Source organism: Rattus rattus, chromosome 5, assembly GCF_011064425.1.
Source record: "Rattus rattus isolate New Zealand chromosome 5, Rrattus_CSIRO_v1, whole genome shotgun sequence".
Taxonomy (NCBI): Eukaryota; Metazoa; Chordata; class Mammalia; order Rodentia; family Muridae; genus Rattus; species Rattus rattus.
The window spans coordinates 89,439,053-89,462,543 of record NC_046158.1 but is presented as its reverse complement, the minus strand read 5'-3'; the positions used below and the strand labels follow the sequence as shown (position 1 = coordinate 89,462,543).

The 23,491-nt window shown below is 34.5% G+C and overlaps 1 protein-coding gene across 1 annotated transcript in view; it reads left to right on the top strand.

The window, feature by feature from the left end:
• Window positions 1-23,491, top strand: part of LOC116900944 — a 176,742-nt gene that overhangs the window by 28,603 nt on the left and 124,648 nt on the right. The window contains 12 exon segments of the mRNA XM_032902585.1: window positions 1,015-1,043; window positions 1,133-1,205; window positions 3,783-3,850; window positions 6,134-6,200; window positions 10,221-10,249; window positions 10,356-10,413; window positions 10,993-11,060; window positions 15,645-15,726; window positions 18,313-18,341; window positions 18,436-18,508; window positions 19,954-20,024; window positions 20,490-20,571. Coding sequence (XP_032758476.1) covers window positions 1,015-1,043; window positions 1,133-1,205; window positions 3,783-3,850; window positions 6,134-6,200; window positions 10,221-10,249; window positions 10,356-10,413; window positions 10,993-11,060; window positions 15,645-15,726; window positions 18,313-18,341; window positions 18,436-18,508; window positions 19,954-20,024; window positions 20,490-20,571 — 729 coding nt within the window.

The following is a 23,491-nucleotide window of genomic DNA, read 5'->3' as shown; positions in this document are numbered from 1 at the left end:
TTCTGGAAGGCCATCCGTAAAACAATTATTAACACTTGAATTCCAGGACCAGAACCTTGAAAGGCAGAGAAGAATATTTTGGGTTGTCAGTCATTATATGGCAAAATACAGCAAAGAGAAATACTGAGTTTAGGTATTTATTTTTGGGCATGCTTACAGCACAATGAAGGAAAAACAGAGAGGCTAAAGATGCAATTATTCTATTATAAGTTTTATGAATAACATGTAATTCAGGATGGAAATAACCCACTAACCATGATGTAAAGTTGTATGCATTTGGTAATGAAATAATGGGTTTTTAGATATTTTCATGCATAAATACTGTACTCAGTACATATTTACTCCTATTAAACTCTCTTTACTGCCTTTTTTATCCTACTTGTTTGCTATCGATCACATTACCATAATGTTTTCTCTGTTTTTACATCATCTATAAAATAATTGATAGTCACAAGGTAAGCATACAAAAGGATATATATGACATTTATTGCTGTGAATTGGTCTTATTTTTCTTAACATTTAGAACTTGCTTTTCCTATTATGAAATTCTTTTTATTATTAATTTATTTTTATATACATAATATTGGTGTTTTGCCTGCATGTATGTCTATATGAGGGTGTCAGATCTCTTGGAACAGGAGTTATAGACAGTTGTGAGTTGCAATGTAGGTGTGGGGATTGAGTCGCAGTCCTCTGGAAGAAAAGTTAGTGCTCCTAACACCTGAGCATCTCTCTAAACCTGTAAAATTATTTAAAGTAATATGATATAGCAAATCCATCTTACTAAAGACATAATTTATTTCATGCATAAATTAATATTTTAAGAAAATATTTTGATTTATGTATATATTTCCATTACTATATTTCTGTCTTATGGTTCTCTAAAACAGGGAAATTATTTCTGAATATTCCAACTGAAAGTTAAAAATAAGAGTTTATTTTTATCTAAACTAAATACAAATTTATGATTGATGTATTTATAACAGATTGATTATATTCCCTTTTGCTTTTAAGTTCAAGTTTTGAAAAATCCTGCCTTGAAGGTAATTACTCCTATATATTCCTATAATTATTAGTTATGAATCATCTGAGGCATACAAAATTTAAGTACTCTGTGTTTAAATCAATCCAGTCTTCCACTAAAGGGAAAGTGCCCATTCTAAATGAAGTCAGGACTATGACAGAATCACATCACTTCATAATAGGTAAGTAATATAATACAAATAATTTTGAATAAAAGTCAATTAAAATGTTTGAAATGCTCACATATACGTTAACTTAAAGGTGTATATTACATGACATACATTTGAGGTACAATGTTTAGGGAACTTTCCATATAATAAACTTTTTCCATTCTTTACTTTTGTTTATTTATCATTTTATTAGTTTGCATTTCAAATCATATCCTTCTTCTTTGTTACTCCTCCATAACGCCCCCATGCCTTTCCATTTCCCTCTCCCCTGTTCTCTATGAGGATACTCCTCTACCCACTTATCCAATCCTGCCTCACCACTCTAATATCCCCCTTCTCAGGGGTATCAAGCCTACACAGGACCAAGAGAACTCCCCCTCAATGATGTCACAGATAAGAACTAATGAAAATCAAGAATTTAGCTATTATGAGTTGTAATTCTGCAATGCAAGCCTTAAATATACTTTTTTCCTTCTACTACACTTGCATTTATCCAAGGAACCTCATTTCCAGGTAGATCACTTTATGAGTGATCTATTTCCACTGCAAACATGAATCTTAATGATGGTTGCTAACACCTAGGTGAAAGTGACCCAAGACTGCATACGAGGCTTTATAGTCTGATTCTAGGCTAATGTTCTTCTCATCCTTCTCCCTATTGCTGTATTATGCCTGACGTACCCTCCTCATAACAGTTCCAGGTAAACCACACTGCCATTTAAGTATTATTGTCTCCCTTTCCCACTTCTGGTATTTCCTATTCTCATCACACCATTCCTTTGTCTGCCTAAGCTTCTCACTTATTGCCAAATAAGACATTGACTATTATAAGCCACCCCTAATGTTTCATTTACATTGTATCATCCAAGGTCAAAACATTTTGGCTTGAGTAAAATCAAGAAAAAATACTTATAAAAAGATAACAAAGTTTCTACAGGATAAGCAAAGGGGGGGATGGAGTGAAGAACGTGGTGGGGGGACAAAGAAGGAGGGTAAAATTTAAGTGTAAATAAATTGATAAAAATTGATGACATAAAAAGATAATCTTTAGTACAGGAGTAAGAGTTAGAAACTGGTAAAGATAGTATAAGTATGGAAAGGAAAATCAGTAGAGTAGTAGGACATATAACAAACAATACTTGTTTACTTGGTAGAGGGAGTTAGAATCACAGAACCCTTTTTACATAAGACTGAGTCTTGAAGTTTGAAATACTTTGAAGTATATATAAAACTTTCAAATGTGAAAAACAAGTTGACTACTCAAAAATAGATTATCAGCTATTTTTGTATAGAAATAGGTAAAAAGTGTTTTAAAATGTACTGTGAAATAAAAGTTATTCTACAGTCTTAAACCATTCACTGCTATAAAATGATTTTTTTTTGGAATGTTAATTTAAATACAGAGGGTGAACGTATAGATAGAGCTTTTCAATGCTTGTGTACTTTGAACATGTTGACATCTACTGAATGTTTAAGAGGACTATTGAACAATTAGTCAATTCGAATTTTTTGGGGGTTGTTTAGCACTGCTGTGGTGGAACCCTACTGCATTCCAGAGACTTGGGGGTAGTGAGGGAGACCATGCTTTCCGTTGTGGGTGGTTATTATTATCTTGGTGGCTAAGCAATGAAAAATGAAAAAACTTAATAGATGTGTTTTTGTCAGTATTGCTTTTAGCTAGAAATAGGCTTGGTTACTAAGTACGACACTGTACAAGTATCATGAGGAAATGTGTCACAGCTGTCCAGCCAGCATTTCTGTTTACCGAGCCAGTTGCTCTCCTCCTTGATTGTCAACCAGAATCACCTGGAGCAGTTGGCTGAACTCAACACTGGGACCTCTGATGTACTGCCAAGATAGGGACCATTGTGTTTATGTTTCTTATTTTACTTTAAAGACAGTGGTATAATGAATGACAAAATTCATGATTTTTTAAAGTCCCCGGGGCCACAAGTGTCAAAAAAACCTGAAGTGTGCTATTTTCAAAGTCAGTCTTGATTCTGGCTGTATCAGTGAGCATGCCAGGCAAAGCTCTACACTCACTAACACTTGAGCAAAGCCAAGAAACCAAGGTAAATAAAACAAGCCCCACCATAATTTGTATCTTGCTCTGTTTTAAGTGTATTTTATTGTAGTATCTTCATTGTACACAGTGATGGGATTCATAAAGATAATTTTATATACAAGAATACTGTGTACTTTGACTATATTTGTGAAGGCTTGAATGAGAAGGACTCAAATAGATTCTTATATTTTAATGCCCAGTCCCTAGTTGATGGTCGGTTTTGGTAAGAATTAGAAGGTGTGACCTTGTTGATATGGCCCTGTTGAAGTAGGCATGGCCTTGTTGAGATGGCCTTGTTGGAGGACTTGTGTCACTAGGAGTGGGCTTTGAGGTTTCAAAAGCCCACACCAGGACCATTGTGTCTTTAATATAGACAGACAGCTATATACTTAATCTATTATACTTAGTTGAAGTTGTTAATTTAAAAATATTATTAAAAACTGTATGTACTTATATGCTGTTATAAAAGACTGGTTTTAAAATATAAAATTCTTCACACATTAACTCAGAATATTTACCTACAGAATCTGACTTAGAAATTGAGTCACTGGAGGAAACATTTTCATATGACAATGAAGATAAACAGTCAGTGGTATGAAGATATTTCTTGTTAGTTTGTTTACTATTGTTTACTCTTTTTTTCTTTTCTTTTTTTCGGAGCTGAGGACTGAACCCAGGGCCTTGCGCTTGCTAGGCAAGCGCTCTACCACTGAGCTAAATCCCCAACCCCATTGTTTACTTTTATTATATACCATTATATACATTTTAAGGTACCCAGCCCAAGCTGTTAATGTTTAAATTTTTCACTAATTTTAAAATATAAAATATTTTAAAATATACACTAGTATATTTTATCAAATGTTATCTTTAAATTTTGATAAAAATATGTTCCAGGTATAGTCTGTGCTATTTCTTGTGTATCATTCTTGTAGATGAAAAAGTCATGATTACATTTCGTCTTAATGACTAAACAGCTCCAATTGTCAACAAGGGAACTTCATTTGGTTCATGTTAGATGTCTGCTCTTCTTTCTCATTTCCATGATGTAACATATTAGGAACATCAATGTTACATTTTACTTATTGCTTGTCATCTGCTGTTTCCTCACTGCCTCTGTTTTAGGCTGAATTGTATTATGCAATCAATCCCTGAGCTTCCCATTCTCCCTCCCACAATAGAGCTTTTGATATTTGAGTGGTCTTAATAGCTGTCACCTTATGGGATGTGGAGACTTATGTTTGACTTGACTGAGAAGGTGTTTTCAGAAGAATTGACTGTGGAGTATAGAACCAGAGTGAACATCATGGGCACCGTTCCCAGGGAATGACACTGTAGACTCATGAAAGAAAGGGAGAAAGCAAGCCAAGCATCAACTTTTCAATGACAAAAGCAATTAAAACAGTAGCAACCCAACTTATCTTCACTGGATTGAGGCAAAATGGAAATTCTGAGAAATGCTGTTTAGTCTCTCCTGTGTACTTTAGAATACACTAACCCAGGTCATAGTACAAACTTCATATAGATGATAAGAATACCCAGAGTTTTGTTTATAAAAGACTTCTAATGTACATGTTTGGAATAAATATTAAAATTTGGAGATGAATTTCAAGATTTTTTTTTCTCTTTGAGAATTTTCCATCAGGATTTATAATGTGCTTTATAGTTAAACATTGAGTATACCAGATAAGAAGACATGTTACAGAGAAAGAAGGAAAGATTATGTAGAAAATGCAAATCAGTAGAGGTGTTTCATATGAAAATATACATTTCTAATGTAGCTAATATTAAAGAAATCTGTCAGGTTGAGGCTGTGTGTGTGTAATTCTGTAGGGTTTTTCTGTTTTTGTTTTTGTATTTTTTAGGATAGAATAGAGTTTATTTTGGTCATAGGGATGGGAGTTGAGGGGGGAGAGGGGGGGAGAGAGAGAGAGAGAGAGAGAGAGAGAGAGGGTGACCATAGGAATGGAGAGAGGGGGGGAGAAGGTATAAGGGAGCAAGAGCAAGGGGAGAAGAGAAGAGCTAGAGAGAGTTCTGTAGCTTTTTAAAAGTTAATTATGATAATGGATCAGATTAGGAGCTAGAAGATAACTATGCTATCCACTGGACTATCTCACAGGGAAATCTGGACGGACAACAGGGGATAATAGATCTTCCTCACCTGAGTCTGTATATTCTGAGATGAACAGGAAGTGGGTGGGAGGAAGAATAAGCATGAGTAGTCCTATTACATTGTGTCATTTTAATTTATGGTCAACATTCCAATAAGTGCTTGACATGTTTTATGATATATATATGTATATATGATTCTTTTCTTACTAACATGTAATATTCATCCTACTATTTAATCATTTTCTACTAATAAACATTTAATATAAATAATTTTAGAAGTTTCAAATACTTGTTTGCTGTACATATTGACTTATTGTTTTTATTAAAGAGTATAAATTATCTCAATACTCTATATATGCTTTTTTTGCCTCATGTCTTCTAACATCAAATGACAAACAAATATTAAATGTTATATGTGTGAAATTCAATTTGTCAAAAAATCATTTGGTAGGATGCAAAATGGATTTAGGCATCTGAATTCACTTCTGCCTGAGAGAGTAAGGAAAGCAGTGGTGTGTACCATGTTTTCCCCTAACTTCCCAGATTGGATTCCAGACTCATTGCCCTAATGATAGTAAAAAGCATATTGATCCAGAGAGTCCTAAGTATTTTGTTTTTGAAATGTTTTTCCTTCAACACATTTCTTTTTAATATACCATTATGAATGCTTTTGAAATTTGAATTTTAGTAATATTGTAAAAAAATATTTATGAAACTCATAGATGGTACCACTTTTAACAAAGTTATCTCTGATCATCCTTCACAGAGTGATGATGGACATTTTTCTGGAACACCTGGATGGGATCAAAATGATACAAATAGACAAACTACAGGTAGGAAAGAAATTACACACACACACACACACACACACACACACACACACACACACATAAAATGGAATAATGATTTTTTAAAAGTGATAAAGGAACAGTACTTACCAAAGAGATTATTCATTAAACATGTAGTAAGAAATATGTTCAATAATAGTTTCAGCAACACATCAGACTTTGACATTTTAAAAAATGGTTTGCACTTTGAGTCACATTGCAAAATATTTTAATACAGAGGAATGGTAACATGTTAATAAAATAATGGAAGTGGGATAAAAATAAGAAAAAAATTTTTATGGATGAAATGAAGGAAATGAGGCAGATGTTCTTAAGATATAGCAAAATGTTTAATTGCACTTTATTTAATCATGACATGGTAATATAAGGTTGCATGAAAATGAAGTGTGCATTTAGTACATACATGTTCTAAGAACTACAATAAAATCCCTATCTTTTATCACTTTTGGTAGGCATTAACTCCTTTATCAGAGAACCCTACATTTTCATGAACCATAGATAAATGAAATCATGTATTATTAGATATACATACATTTATGGTTTCACAGATTTAACTTTATGGTCTTTAAATATAGATGCTAAATAGGTAATATTGAATATGTCATAAAACTATAAACTAATAAAAACAGAAAAACACAAAGATATATATTTTTAATAGAGTTTTATGAAATTATGTAATACGATTAGAGAAAATTTCACTAGGAATCTTGAAGGACATTCATGATTAGAAGACTTCAAAGATTTCATTTTGGAAGGTTCTATAGGAGTACACTATTTCTTAATTAATTAACTGTGGTCAGGCCTCACCACCCTGGCTCACCAAGTCTCAGTATGGGTATGCACATCCTCTCCCCCCCTAGGCCAGACAAGGTAGCCCAGCCAAAGGAACAGATTCAACAGTCAGGCAATAACTCTAGGGACAGCCCCTGCTCCAGTTGCTGAATTGAGGGGGGGGGCACCTACATGAAGACTGGGATGTATATCTGTTATTGTGTGTGGAGAGAGAGGAGGGGATCTAGGTTCAGCCCATGAATGCTCGTTGGTTGATGGTTCAGACTCTTGAGTGGTCCTAAGGGTCCAGGTTAGTTGATTCTGTTGGTCTTTCTGTGGCATTCCTATCCCTGTAAGAGCGCTCTATTGTTCCCCCAACTGTTCCAGAAGAGTCTCTGACCTCTGCCCAAAGTTTGCCTATGAGTATCTGCATCTGTTTCAGTCATCTGATGGGCGGAGCCTCTCAGAAAACAGTCATGTTAGGCTCTTTTCTGCAAGAATAACAGTATCATTAATAGTGTCAGGGATTGGTGTTTGCCCATGGGATGGGTTTCAAGTTGGGCTAGTTATTGCTTGGCTATTCCTTCAGTCTCTGCTCCACCTTTGTCCCTCTGAATTTCTTGTAAACAGGACGAATTTTAGGTTGAAAGTTTTGTGGGATGGTTGATGTCCTTATTTCTCTACTGAGATCCTGCATGGCTACAAGAGGTGGCCTCTTCAGATTCCATTTCTCTACTGCTATGAGTCTCAAGTAAAGTCACATCCGTGGGCTCTTGGGAGCCCCTGACCAGGTCACTGGCACATCCTAGCGATGTCCTCCACCCCTATCCATGCCAACCACAGATCTCCATTCACTTTCCTGACCTTTGGGCCTTCTGCCCTATCTCTTCACACCCCCAATCCTGAACACCCGATTCCCCCACCTCCTTAGTTCCTCCTCCACCCAGTTCTCTTCTTCCATCTGCCTCCTATCACTGTTTTATTCTCCCCTCTAAGAGATTGGAGCATCCTTCCTTAGCCCTTCCTTGTTTAGCTTATTTGGGTGTGTGGAGAATAGCATGGATATCCTGTATTTTGTGACTAATATTCACTTATAATATTCACATGCCATGCATGTCATTTTGGGTCTCAGTTACTTTACTCAGGATATTCTCAACTTCCATCCATTTGCCTGCAAAATTCATGATGTGTTTTTTTTTTTTAATACCAGAATAGTATATACCATTGTGTAAATGAACCATGAAATGCTACTTTTAAGGGAGTATTTCCTTATGTTTTAAAGTTGTGTTCATTGACTTTTATATGCTTTTTTTTTTATTAACTTGAGTATTTCTTATTTAAATTTGAATGTTATTCCTTTCCCGGTTTCTGGGCAAACATCCCTAATCCCTCCCCTCCCCTTCTTTATGGGTGTTCCCCTCCCCATCCTCCCCCCATTGCTGCCCTCCCCCCAACAATCACGTTCATTGGGGGTTCAGTCTTAGCAGGACCAAGGGTTTCCCCTTCCACTGCTTCTCTTACTAGGATATTCATTGCTACCTATGAGGTCAGAGTCCAAGGTCAGTCCATGTATAGTCTTTAGGTAGTGGCTTAGTCCCTGGAAGCTCTGGTTGCTTGGCATTGTTGTTCATAAGGGGTCTCAAGCCTCTTCAAGCTTTCCAGTTCTTTCTCTGATTCCTTCAACTCGGGTCCTGTTCTCAGTTCAGTGGTTTGCTGCTGGCATTCGCCTCTGTATTTGCTGTATTCTGGCTGTGTCTCAGGTGAGATCTATTATCCGCTTCTTTCGGTCTTAAATTCTTTTGTTCCACCATCTTGTCTAATTGTTTTATATGCTTTTTAAAGACATATGTGCCTTTAAAATGACACTCTGCATGGACAAAGTGATACATTAAACCTATTGATAGTCACATGTATTTATCTCCAAATCAAAAAATGACCACTTAAAGACTAAGCATGATTGAAGTTTTATATTGACAAATAAAATACCAATTTGTACAAATATTTGAAGAAGGCATTAAACATAAACAACTTCAGAATGTCAATGTCTTTATAATTGCAATAAATTCTTAATTAAAAACAAAGCCTCCAAGACCCCGTGTTTGTCCATATCATGTCTACACATACATATAGAGAGAGGGATAGATAGATAGACAGACAGACAGACAGATATATAGATACATAGATAGATAGATAGATAGATAGATAGATAGATAGATAGATAGATAGATAGATGGATAGATATAGAGCCTTCAAGTAGAGAATCATTATGATTTTGTGAAAAGAAGTTTACTTTTATTTCTGAGCATTCTTACAAACAGCTCGGTAGCAAAATGAGGAAGAAACAGAAATCATAATTCTATGATAATATTGCTCTACAGGGGGAAATCCAAAGTGGCAATAATCACTAAGTAGAAATTTTTAAAGTATGAATACCAAAGATACAAAGATTATTTCTGAAAGCAAGAGGGAATATTTAATGGCTAGACTATGGAAAAACAAACCAAACCAAACAAACCAAAACAAAGCCCCAACTCTAGGAAGGTAATAATGACATACCCAGGAGAAACCTGGAGAAAACATAGTTGCATAGAACTCAGTATGTTTGTGTCCAAATGAAACTAATCTCATTTGGTAAATGAGAGAATTCTAAGATTTGGGGTAGCTATAGCCATTTGTTGTCCCACTCTAACTCAGAACTCCTAAGTGTACTGGAATGGGCATTGCTAGTTAATGAGAGGTGAAATTCAAAGCAGGAGTAATTTTCCATATTCTAAAAATTTTCATTAGTTTACAGAATAATAGGGCTTATCATACATAAACATTATACTTTATTTATATGTATACTTCATTAAACTCTCTAGCTTAGCCTTATTCCTTCTATTGTTATGCATTCTAATTACCCTGCTATAGCCTTAACTATGCTTTCATAAATAGAGACAACCATTACTTGACATATGAGAGAAGATACATGAAATCCATTTGATGTCTTATTTTAGTTAATGATCAGAAGCTGTTATTAACTTTTTGAAAATCATTTATAGCAATGTGATATGTCAAATATAAATTAGCAGTATTGATAAAGAGTAAAAAGTTCATTTCTTTAATATGTAAATTTAATTTTAGTATAAAGCTATGATTTTCAATGTTTCAAACAAAAATTAAATTTCATATTATCGTACTCATATGCATATTCTGTTTAAAATATACTAATTTTATTCCCATTTGCTATTTTAGCTCAAGATTGCATGTATCCTAACTTGAAGGTAGTTATTTCTGTAGATTTATCTTTAATTTCAATTATGTATTATTTAGCTAATTAATAATGCAAGTATATAAAAATTTTAATATACTGTTTTTAAATCAATCCAGAAAATACCCATTCTCAGTGAAGCAGGAAAATTGGCTGAACCACCTCACTTCATAATAGGTATATCTTATAGTATAAGTCATTTGAATAAAAGGATCTAGATGTCTGTATTCTTCCCTGTCTTCAAGGTCTTGTCTATCCAATTATGATGGTGTCACAAAATAAATAAAGGAAAGGCAAATATTGTCATGTGACTTCTTCAGAAGAGACAAAGAGAACATAATAAAAATTTTATATAAGGTTTAGTATCAATGCTTCTAGGTTCTGTTTCATAAACACATGTGTCATCTCTGTCTTTAAGGATTTACAGAGGCAACTTGTGATACTTCTAAGATACATAAGTTTTAAAACCCCTTTGGGTGATCTGAAAGTAATAGTAACTCCTATAATCTCACACACCTTGGAATCTACAGTTAGAGTTGAGTTTTTCTCCTGAGTTATCAATTAGTTAATTAATAGAGCAAGAGGCTGTCCTTAAAATAAAATAAAATAAAATAAACAATCGTTGTAGATTTTCCAGTGTGGTTTTTAAAATGACCCAAATTGAAATTGATGAAAAATATATTATTTCTTATCAATAAGTTTATATTGTATGTAATGTGATAGAATATTTAACTAAATAAGTATATTTACCAACAGAATCAGATTTGGAAATTGAATCTATGGAAGAAACTCTGTCATGTGACAGTGAAGGCAAGCAACTACTGGTATAAAAAGATATTTCAATTGTTTTGTTCAATACTGTATTTTTGTTGTTGCTCAATTGTATAGCAAATACTATATAAAAATATATTTTAGGTTACCTTGTTACTGGTGATTTATAAATGTTGCAGGTTTGTGTTAACACACAGAGAGTTAACAAATAATTGAGACAGGACAATTTTATTTATTAATTTCAGTCTTTTATACTAATCTCGCTACTGCCATCCCTTGACTGGGAGGAAGTCCAGCCCTATTCTTGTCCCTGCTCAATCACTGGCTGGTCAGCTCTTTATTGACAAGGCAGGAAATAATTCTAAAGCAACGTTTAGAGAACATTGAGACAGGAAATTCTCAGAATAAAGATTGCAACTAGATGTGGGGTCACAGAAATTAGCATTCAAATAATAAAAGGATAATCCTTACATAGGACCAAATAACAATTGTCTACCTTATCTGATTCCAAATTTATTTATCTATTTATTTATTGTTTTGAATAACATTATATTTCTTAATTTTCTGCAAATATCATACAAAACATTCTGATCATATTTATCCATTCTTTTCTAATTCATCCTAGAGCAACACTTTTTCCTTAGCCATCTCCATTTCCTGTCCTCTTTTCATTCTTCATTTTTTTATTTCTCTTTTAGAAGACATTATGGGGTCACAGTAAATAGTCTGGTCATCTGTCTCTTACAATATTTCCACCTTGTTCTCCACAACATTTTCTAACCATTAAATCTAGAGTTTTGTGCCATATGTAGTAATTTGATTCGATAACCCAATAAACAGTTGTTCTCTATATTTTGACCAGTTCTTTAATGAGACTGAGAGATACATCTATCTGGGATGTAAGGACAAACACTAGAATGCAGTTAGATATTGTGATGTTTTAGGAGAATGGTTCCAGTAGGTTCTCCTTTAGTTTCTATGGCCTCAGCAACCACAGATAGCTGGATACATTTATAATACCAGACATGGATTCCCTCTTATTGAGCAGGTCTCAATACCAAGTAGATAGATGGTAGTTACTCTCAGTATACAAGTGCTACTGTTGCATTTAACAGAGTATCTTGTCTTTCTGGTTCATGTTAAAGGACTGTGATTCTCAGTCATTTCAAATATGTGACTAAACAATATGAAAATCAATGTCCCTTAGGTCCATCCTTCTTTCCACAATTGGTCTTTTGTGTTTGAGTGCCGTGAATAGCTATGATGTTTATTGTCAACTCTATTGGATTTGAGATCCCCTTGCAGATATTTGTCTGGAATTGTCTGTGAGGATGTATTCAGAGGAGCATGACAGTGTAGTGGAGAACCACAGTGAACATCATCAGTACACTCAGAGACAGTAAGCACAAAATGAAGAAGGGGAAAGTCACAAAGCAAGCAGAACATCAGATTTCAAAGAGAAAAGTGATTAAAACAATTTCCACCCTACTTATCTTCATTATAATGAGACAAAGTGAAATTTAATCTCTTCCTTTTTTTGTTTAGGAGGCTTTTTATTTTCTATGCAAGTGAGACTAGTTGGTACGCTATAAAGGTTTTGTATAAATAATCATGAGACATTAGATTTCAGAGAGATAGCTTTCCCCAACATTGGTACACTAGCAATTTTTGCTAGAACCACTTCAATGTTATTGCTTAGGTCTTATCTGGATTAGAGTGGAACCTTCAATGATCCGTGGGTATGTATGTTTGGTGTTAATGAAAACATTCTCTATTACCTTCTTATCAAATATAGCCAAGGTTTCTATTCTTCAGTCTATAATAACCAATATGGATCAGGAAAATAAAAGATTGTGGATATCTTCTAAAATAATACCACAATTACTCTACGAAACTACAAAAGAGATCACTTAATCTCAATCTCATTCCTCAATATCCATGATGGTTTAGAAATTAAGTACATTGAATCTATTAAAGTTGGGATTAAGTGAAGACAGTTTACATAGGTACAAAATAACAAGTATATTTCTATTTTTGATTCAGAATATACACTTTAATTGGTATTTGTAAGTTAGGAAAATACTCTTTAAATACTTTAACATTGGAAAATTTGTCATTAGGATAAACAGTGTGCTTAACAGAAACTGAATATTCAGTTAGAGACCATTATGAAACTAAAAGTACAGAAAACTCAGTAACAAAACACAACTCTGTACAAATCATTGATAGTAAACTGTAGATAATCCTAGTGTATGAAGAACTAGGCTGGTAAAGTCCTGATGCTACTCTGAGTGGGTACTGGGTTTACATCCAGATAAGATAATTATAAGCACAGAACAACAAAGGCATTCAGGATGAGATCTATAACGTCTGAACAGAGACCGAAGTTTGTTACTTGTGTACCTCATTTGATTCTTTGCATCCTCAGATAACTAGCAGCTAAGGAGAAGAGTAAGCATCATATAGTCACTTTTTTATTCTCATATTATTGGCAAGAGAATTACCTATAAATGCCTGGCATAGTTCAAAGAGACAATAAAGATATGCATTTTCTATTCTACTGAAGAGAAATTCTCTTTAGAGAATTGCTATTCTCTTTTGAAATGCTTTCTTCATTACAAAAAAAGAGGTGCACATCATATCAAATATTTTCATCCCATGTATTAATGTAAAACAAAAATTTCTACCTCTCCATTTATTAATTTTTTACTAGTAAAACTATTAATTTACATAGATTTTGTTTAGACATGTGTTTGTGCAGTACCTAGAAAAAGGCAGACATGTTTTGGATCCTCTGGAGCTTTGTGTACAGTTCATTATAAAGCATCTGATATGTGAGCTGGGAACTGACCTGGAGTCTTCTGGAAGGCAGGAAGGGCTCTTAGTTACTTAACCGCCCCGCCTGCCATTAGGGTTTTAAAAACTTTGCCTATATGGGAAAACTTTTTCTTGTGTTTGTTCTCAAGATAACACCATATGAATTTTTAATACCATACATATTTTCTCTATTTTGTCTCAAGTAATTTCTGCTACTTGATCCCACCTTAGTGTTAAGTGTAGAAATACACTTGAGGAATTTGTATTTAAATTTTTATGGCAATGTGTACTTTAATAGCTACTTTAAAAAGAAATGTTGGTTATTCAGAGATATTCTTACTTAAATATTTAGGATTCTCTGCTTCTGCATATTTTGATGTTTTCTCTGGTCTTATGTGGATATCAGTTGACATATCCAATGGCCTTATGTTGATGAAGGGTAGAACTGACCTAGAAAACATTTATTCCGTCTACATTCAAATATTTCTAGTCGGCTATAACTTCTTATTAATATTATACTGTAATTTATTTTAAAATTGGAAATTCTTTTTTAAATTTTTATTTATTTATTTTACATTCCAGATTTTATTTTTGTCCCGGTCTACCTTCTGACTCTTCCACATCAATTCCTCCCCTCCTCATCCCTCTCCCCAGTCTACATAAGGATGTCCCCACCCCAACCATCCCATCAGACCTCTAAATTTTCTGGGGTCTCCAGTCTCTTGAGGGTTAGTTGCATCTTCTCTGACTGAACCCAGACCAAGGAGTCCTCTGCTGTATAATGTGGTCGAGGCCTCATCTCAGCTATTGTATGCCGCCTGGTTGGTGATCCAGTGTCAGAGATCTCGGTTCTCTTCTTTGAATGCCCCATAACCTCAGTAATGGCATCCGGTCTTGGGGCCTCCCCTTGAGCTGGATCCCACTTTGGGCCTGTCTCTGAACCTTCTTTTCCTCAGGCTCTTCTCCATTTCCTTCCCTGCATTTCTTTCAGATGGGAAGAATTATGGGTCAGAGTTTTGACTGTGGGAGATCAACCCCATCTCTCACTTGATGCCTTGTCTTTCTGCTGGAGGTGGGTTCAGTAAGCTCCCTCTCCCCACTATAGGGCATTTCATCTAGGGTCCCTCTTTAGTACTGAGGGTCTCTGACTTCCCAGGTCTCTGGTACATTCTAGAGTAGGACACTCCCAACCTCCTCCGTCACGAGGTCACCTATTTCCATGCTTTCTGCTGGCCATCAGGGCTTCAGTCCTTTTCTCCCATCCAATATCAGATCATGTTCCCCTCTCCCCCGACCCCCATTCCCTATTACCTCACCTGTTCCTGTCTTTCCTTCCCTCGCCCTTTGTGGTTGATTTCTTCTCCCTCCCAAGTGTTCTCACTTGGATCCTTCGTTTTGTTGACCTTTTTGAGTTCTGTGGACTGTATTCTGGGTATTCAGTACTTTTTTGGAGGGGATGCTAATATCCATTATTAGTGAGAACATACCGTGCATGTCCTTTTGGGTCTGAGTTACCTCACTCAGGATGATATTTTCTAGTTCCATCCATTTGCCTGCAAAATTCAGTCAGGATGTCCTCATTCTTAATAGCTGGTAGTATTCCATTGTGTAAATGAACCACATTTTCTGTATCCATTCTTCTGTCTTGTGGGACATTTTGGGTGTTTCCATGTCTGGCTATCACAAATAAGGCCACTATTACCATAGTGGAACATGTGCCCTTGTGGCATGGTGGGGCATCTTTGGGTGAAAATTCAGATACTTCAAAATTAATTATAAAATATTTATGCATTAACTTTATTTAATTGTGTGCTTCTAAGTATCTCCCACAAATAGATGGTAGCCATTTTTCTGGAGCAGTAAAAGAAGGAGCAGAAAATAATTTAAAACAACAAATAAAAGGTAGGAACAACATTGTTTATCATAGTGAGTTTATTTAAAATTGGAGAATAAGCTATAATATTAAGTAAATAATATCACTTGCAAAATGTATAAAAAAGATGTCAAATACAAATGAATTCAGGGAATTATCAGGTTTCAAGAACATTATTTTGACGGAGTTACTAAAGGATCTGTGTCATGAATCAAACTGTAATATATTCTAATATCAACAATGCTAACAAGTAAGTTACAGATGATGATGAATGAAATCAAGAACATAAAGAGTACATGGAGGAAATAAATGTAAAGCAGGCACTGTGCATGAACATCTGATTACTAATAAAGAGATTAGGCAACTCATAAACTATACTATGAAGTGTGAGACTGCTTATGAAATCTCAGTTCTCAGGAGGTACACATGCTGCTGAGCTTCTATCCACTTTCTGATTAGCAAAAGTAGACATATTGTTAGAAAGTATATGTCACCTTCGGAAGTTATTTGAAGAGAAATTAAGACTTAAAAAAAAATCACCATTTGATTTTGTTTTTCAAAACATTTGGTATCAGAGGAAAGGTTGGAAAGAAAGGGCAAAACAATTTTATTGCTCTGTCCTTTGCAAAATACTGATGAGCCACTTGTATATGGTTTTATAATGTTTTCTTTATGATTATTCAGATTTGCTGCCATACAGAGGTTGGGATGTGATCACAGTAACCTGTAACATAATAAAAAATAGAAACATACACATGTAGCAGAAGATAGCATTGTCCAGCATATAGGGAGGAAAAATCCTTTGTCCCAGGAAGGCTCATTTCCCCAATGTAGGGAATGCCAGGGCTGGAGGTGGGAGTGGATGGGGGGGAATATCCTCATAGAAGCAGGTAAAGTAGGATGGGTATGGGAGAAACAAATACATAAAATATCCAAGAAAATAAAAAAAAAAAGTCAATTTCAGCCAGTTGGTAGCTCCTGGGAAAAAAAAAAAAGTATTTATAAAAAAGAAATATATCAATAGAATATTTTGGAATGAAGTGTATTTTATACTACAAAATAAAAAGTTAATTATGGACTGTGAAGGACATGAGGAAAATTTTTCAGTGAACTCAGGTTAGATAATACAGATTTGCATAAAAATTATTCATCTATGAACAACTTAGAAACTGTGGCTTAGAGACGAGTGAGAAAAGTCATAGGAGTATGAGGATCAGGAAGTTTGTCCTGAGATTGTGTCTCCAGGATTGTCAAAAGCTACACCCATAAAATCTCGTTGACATAACTGCCTAGCAAAAGCTGAGCAAGGACGGCAGCAATGAACATGACAAAGTGGACAAGAAATAGTCCACAACTCTTCAACCCATTACAAAGACTACTTTGAAGCAAGAAAAATACTACATAGAGCAAGAAAAATAGTCTACTTTGCGGTAGAGAACATTAATTGATTTTTCCAGTAACAAATATATATATATATATATATATATATATATATATATATATATACACACACACACACACACACAAAACAATGACAAGGAAAGCTATAACTTTTAGTAAAAAATACAGATAAGTTTATGGAAGGCTCTGAGAGAGAAAATTAAGGATTATCATGGTCTAGTGAACTTTTTTTTGAATACTCACATAATATGTACAAATAATGTACTCTTGGAGGAAAGAACATTTCATTTTCTGTTTGTTTAGTCTAGTTTTGTTTTGAATGAGGAACTATACCCCAAGTCTGTGCTTGCTAGCAAACAATGCAACATGTACAATGTTCCTAATAGATTTATCTGAAAATTCATTTCATGTTTGTCTTGGGCAATCACAGTTCATTACTGAAAAATTGTTATACACATGTTTGATACATGGTTCCTATGACATAATTTTATTTTTAAGTATTTTTATTTTTGAGATTATAATGTAATACCACCATCTCTCTCTGCCTTCCATTCCCTTACTTTAAGCACTCAAAGGTTCACCACTTTGATATCTTTCCAATTCATAGCCTCATTTTTATTAATTGTTGATGCATATACATATGCATATATATATATTGTGTATATACCTGCTCAATCTGTATATCTTACTTGTAATGGAATTATAGGTCTTGGAAGAGAAGCTTCTAAGCACCACTTTACTAAACAGCACTTTACTAGCTAGAGATATGCCATAGTAAATATCCAGAGGTAGCACACATTTAGATAGAGGAAAAATAAAACTTATGAGTCCTTCAAGTAACTACCCTCCCTACTCTTAGAAGCATCTGTGGTTATTGATGCTTCAATAGTTCTCTGAAATAAAATAACCTATTTACTAATGAAGCTCTATTAGGCATTTTGTGTTATATGAGATCAATATATTTTATCAATCCAATGTATAAAAAAATTAGCTACAAATCTAACTAATTCTGTGTTTTAATTTTTATCCAGTATGTTTTTAACACTGTTTCTCAATCAGAAACAACAAAATTTCTAAATATAGAAAGCAAACTAAAATTCCCCAAACTTATGATAATCATTGATAAAGGTAACCACTGTAATTCAGCTCTATTCTATGTTTGTCTGAATGATGTTGTTCATCTTCATATAATAGATTGTCTGTTTGTTTTTCAGATTCTGCAAAGAAATATCCATACTTGAAGGTAATAACTACTACATACTTGCTTAGGATTATAAACTGTATTTTTGTAAACTATGTAGCAATTGCTAAATTTTTTGTTTTAATATCCATCCCAGACAGTCAATGAAAGGAATCACCTCATTCAAAATAAACGTTCAGAAAATAAGGATGAAGAAACATTAAACTCAGGTAGTCTCAAATACCATTTATTCTAAAAAAAAAAAAAAAAGCGAATTATTTGAAATATCCACAAATTCTAAGTTGTAATTTTCCAAATCTGATCCGGGATATTGGGGCTGAATAATAGGCCAACTATTTGTTGGCACTGAAATGAATACAGTTTTGGACAGTCAGCATGGCTTGCTCATTTCCATCTTTACATCGGAGAGAAAATTTGTTATTAGAAGAGTTTGTAATGCTTTCATAAGACAGAGGGTCCGAGCATGATGGGAGTTCTGAGGAAAATTATGCACCAGCAACAGCAACAACTCCATGGTAGAGTCTTTGAAGAAAATCAGGAAGCCCCTTATATTTAGAACTGTCTATATTCATCCCAAATGGTAACAGACTAATTTTAAAAATATCAGTATACAAACTGTCAGGTAATTCTCACAATCTGACTCCCGTCTATCCTTCTATTTCAGCTGTTGTTCTACTGCCCATTCCTGTATCACTGTTGTAGTTGTAAGGGTGTTAAAACCATGTCTCCTTGTATTAGATCAACATATAGCACTGCTGAATCACATTGCTCCCTGTCTAGTTCTTGTGTAACATGAACTTACAATTTTTTTTGTTCTAAGTACGCCTAAATCATCCATTAACTGTCGAATGTGACACAAGTGCAAGAATAGCCATGCTGACTCTTGAATTGCACTCATTAAATTCCAGGGCCAGCACAGAGCAGGCACATAATAAATGATTATTTAGTTTACTATACAATTGATTATGCAAATGTTATATTCGAGATTGCCAATCTAATACAGCAAAAAAGTATATAAAAGATAGTATACAATCGACATAGCACAGATTCATATAAAAAGTGAACAAACACTAGACTAATATATAGGGAAAATAAATATAGTTACAGAGGGAAACAATTATTATCAAGAAAAACCTCAGATAGGACAATGAATTCTAATAGAATGACTTTAACGTATTAAAATGTTGGACACTGCCTTTTCAACTGTAACAAACATGTTATTTCCAAACTGAAGTATAAAATTTTTGCAGCACAAGTTGGATGAGAAAAATGGCTAGCTAGTTTTGAAGTGTCATTCCAGCAAGGTAAATAATACTGTCCAATATGAGTGTATGTGATTCCATATATTTATATATTTCTTAAAATGGTTTTTACTTATGTTTAGTGGAACAATATGTTCAATTGTGTATAAGGTGTGTACATTTCTTGAGCATGGGACACTCCACTGTCTCTCTAAGTAATGCAGCTTAGGTCTTCATAAAAGGCATTTATTTTTAGTTTCAAGAATTAGCCCGAGAGTAAATATATTTGAACATTTTGATTGAGGTATTAAATGCACATTTGCATTATCATCAATAGTTTACAGTTTCTATGTATGGCAGAAAATTATCAGTCTCCTGCTTTGTATTAATTACATATATGGTTTTATTATCAGAACTAACTATAGCATCTACATCAGAAGAAGAACAAGAATGTCCTGATTCCAGAGGGAAAAAACAACGGATGGTACTTATGTTTGTTTTAATTATTAATATAGTATTTTCCTTAATAAATAGGGCACAACAGGTAAAAGGAAGTTGTCTTCAGACTGCCCTACAGAATCTGTAGACAATGATTAAATATTCCATTTTAATACTGATTTAACTAGTCAAGATAACATATTTTAAGAATCTGTAATAACAACTGAATCTTATTTTTAGTCACATTTCAAACTGTTTATATTCTGATTTAGATTATATTGTATATTATTCTCAAATATTGGAAACATAGATCAAATTTAATACATTTGACTGGGCATTTTTTTAATCATTTATGAGTAACATCCCTAGAGTCTTATTCATGCCAAAAGACTGTCATTCCCAGTAAGTAAAACCTCAGTTTTTTTCTTCTGAATAATTATTGCTGACATTTAAGTTTCAATTATTCATTCAATGAATTATTTATTGATCCTCATTTTTACATATCTTTAAGCAAACTGGACCAACGGATATTGTTTATTTAGTCACTGTTAAAAATCAAAGAGAAGAAAATATGGGGATGAGTCAAGAGAAAGGTAAGAAATTTTATTATAAAAAAATCATTTGGTTGGTGCTTATTTAAAACAGAACTGAGATACTCTGCTACCCTAGAAAAATTAGACATTAGATATGAGTTAAATAATATAGTGTAAATATATTATATAATATGTAAATATAAAATAAATATAATATAAAATATAATGTAAAATGAAATGATAGTAGTTTAATTATTTTATAAAATGTGGGCTAGAGCAGTCTCTTAGCTGTTAAAATCTAGGATCACATTAAAAAAATTAACTGAAGAATGTTACTAAGAAAATCAGCATAGCAGGTCTATAATGCCTGAGCGATATTAGGATCTAAGGATGAGTGATGATTAGAGTAATGATGATTATAAAAGATAGAAGGGACAGAGTGTAGTGAAGCAAAGTTAGCTGGTATTACCAACATGTGTCTAAGAGATAGGACTAAGTGTTTGTATCTTCTCATCTTCTCTAACTATGGTATAGATTGAAGTATTGGGTCATAGAATGGTATGGTATATATATATTGTGTAATATCAGTCATATGTGCACAACGAGTAGCAAAAAAGTATCTCTAAAATCAAAGATAAACTAATTTATGCTAAGCTTCAGAACACCAAATAGAAAGATCCAAATGTGTGTGTGTGTGTTTGTGTGTGTGTGTGTGTGTGCAAGCGACAGAGAGAGAGAGAGACAAAGAGAGAGAGAAAGAGAGAAAGAGAGAGAGAGATTAAAAGCCCATGAAAATAGTTAAGAATTTTTAGCTCTTTCAAATTTAGAAAAATATAAGTTGTACAAACATGATAGGAATCATAAATAATGTTGTGATTCATGAATTAGAAGGACAGTCTGTGTTTACCAAGCTGTTGATACTTTCATGGATATCTGTTCGGGAATTATGCTTTAAATGAAAATTTGGACTTTGCTGCTCTGAGATGAGCATTTGTAACAAATTCTCAAGTTTTACATATCCTGTTGGCACTCCACACAAAGTCTGCTTAGCAATTTTTTTTGGATATTTTAAAGGCATCTATAGGCAAATCCATAGGATAATAGTTCAAAACATAACAAAAAGAATTCTCCATTTTTCTATGACTAAGAAATGTTATGTCCATGACAAAGACTCAGAGACAAAATTCATAATTGCATTTGGATAAATAATTGCTAATTCTCTACTAGTCCAGATGGGTAATTCTAGTTCTACCACCTCTGGGAATAAAAAAGAGGGCCTTATCAGTGAGTGCATACAATGTGTGTATTTTTGTGACTGGGTTACTTCATTCAGAATGCCATATTCTAGTTCCATCCATTTTGCCTATGAATTTCATGAAGTCATTGGTTTTCATAGCTGAGTAGTACTGCATTGTGTACCACATTTTCTGTATCCATTCCTCTGTTGAAGGGCATCTGAGTTCTTTTTAGCTTCTGGCTATTACAAATAAGGCTGCTATGAACATAGTGGAGCATGTGTCCTTGTTATATCTTGTAGCATCTTTTGGGCATATGCCCAGGAGTGGTATAACTGGGTTGTCAGGTAGTACTATGTCCAATTTTCCAGACTGATTTCCAGAGTGGTTCTATCAGCTTGCAATCCCACCAAAAATGGAGGACTGTTCCTCTTTCTCCACATACTTTCTAGCATCTGTTGTCACCTGTATTTTTTACGTTAGTCATTCTGACTGGTGTGAGATGATATCTCAGGGTTGCTTTGGTTTGCATTTTTTGATGCCTAAGGATGTTGCACATTTCTTTAGGTACCTCTGAGCCTTTCCATTTTCCTCAGTTAAGAATTCCTTGTTTATTAGTCCAAAAGCTCAGATTACCCAATAATACAATCCACAAATAGTATGAAGCTCAATGAGAAGGATGACCGAAGTGCAGATGCTTTAATCATTTTTAAAAGTAGTAATAAAAATATTCATAGGGGGAGATATGGAGACAAAGTTTGGAGCAGAGACTTAATTCAGAGATTACCCCACCTGAGGATCCAGCCCAGATATATATACAGCCACCAAACCTAGACAATATTGATCAAGCCATAAGTTCATGCTGACAGGAGCCTGATATAGCTGTCTCCTGAGAGGCTCTGCCAGAGCATGACAAATACAGAGGTGAATGCTTCCAGCCAACCATTGAACTGGGGTCCCCATTGGAGGAGTTAGAGAAAGGATTGAAGGAGCTGAAGGGGCTTGCAACTCCCTAAGAACAACAATATCAACCAACCAGAGCTCCCAGGGACTAAACTAGTACCCAAAGAAAACACAAAGACAGACCCATGGCTCCAGCTGCCTATGTAGCAGAGGATGGCCTTGTTGGGAACCAATGGGAGGAGAAGCCTTTGGTCCTGCCAAGGCTTGCCCCCCCCCACTTTTGCAAGGGAATGTCAGGGCGGGGAGGCAGGAAGGTGGGTGGTTGGGTGGAGGAACAACTTCATAGAAGTAGGGGGAGCGGGATGTGATATAGTGTTTATGGCGGGAAACCGGGAAAGGGGATAACATTTGAGATGTAAATAAAAAATATCCAATAAAATGAAACACACAAAAAAGTAAAAACCAAAAATTAATTAATTTAAAAAAAAGAGATTTTCCAGTTTTGTTGAATATAGGCTTTTGTAGTAGGATCTGATGACTTTTTGAATTTCCTGTCTGAAAGAACTGCAGGGATGGAAATGGAGAAGAACCTGAGGAAAATCAGGTCCAGAGACAGGCCTAAAGTGGTATCAAGGTCAAGGGAAGGCCCCAGCCTGACACTATTAAGGAGGCTATGGAGTCCTCACACAAAGGGACCTATCATGATTGCCTTCCAAAAGACCCAAGAAGCAAGTGAAAGAGTCAGATGCAGATATTTGTATCTAATCAATGAACACAGCTGTGGTTGAATTAGGGGCAAGCTGGAAGAAGCTGAGGAGGAGGGTGACCCTGTAGGAAGACCA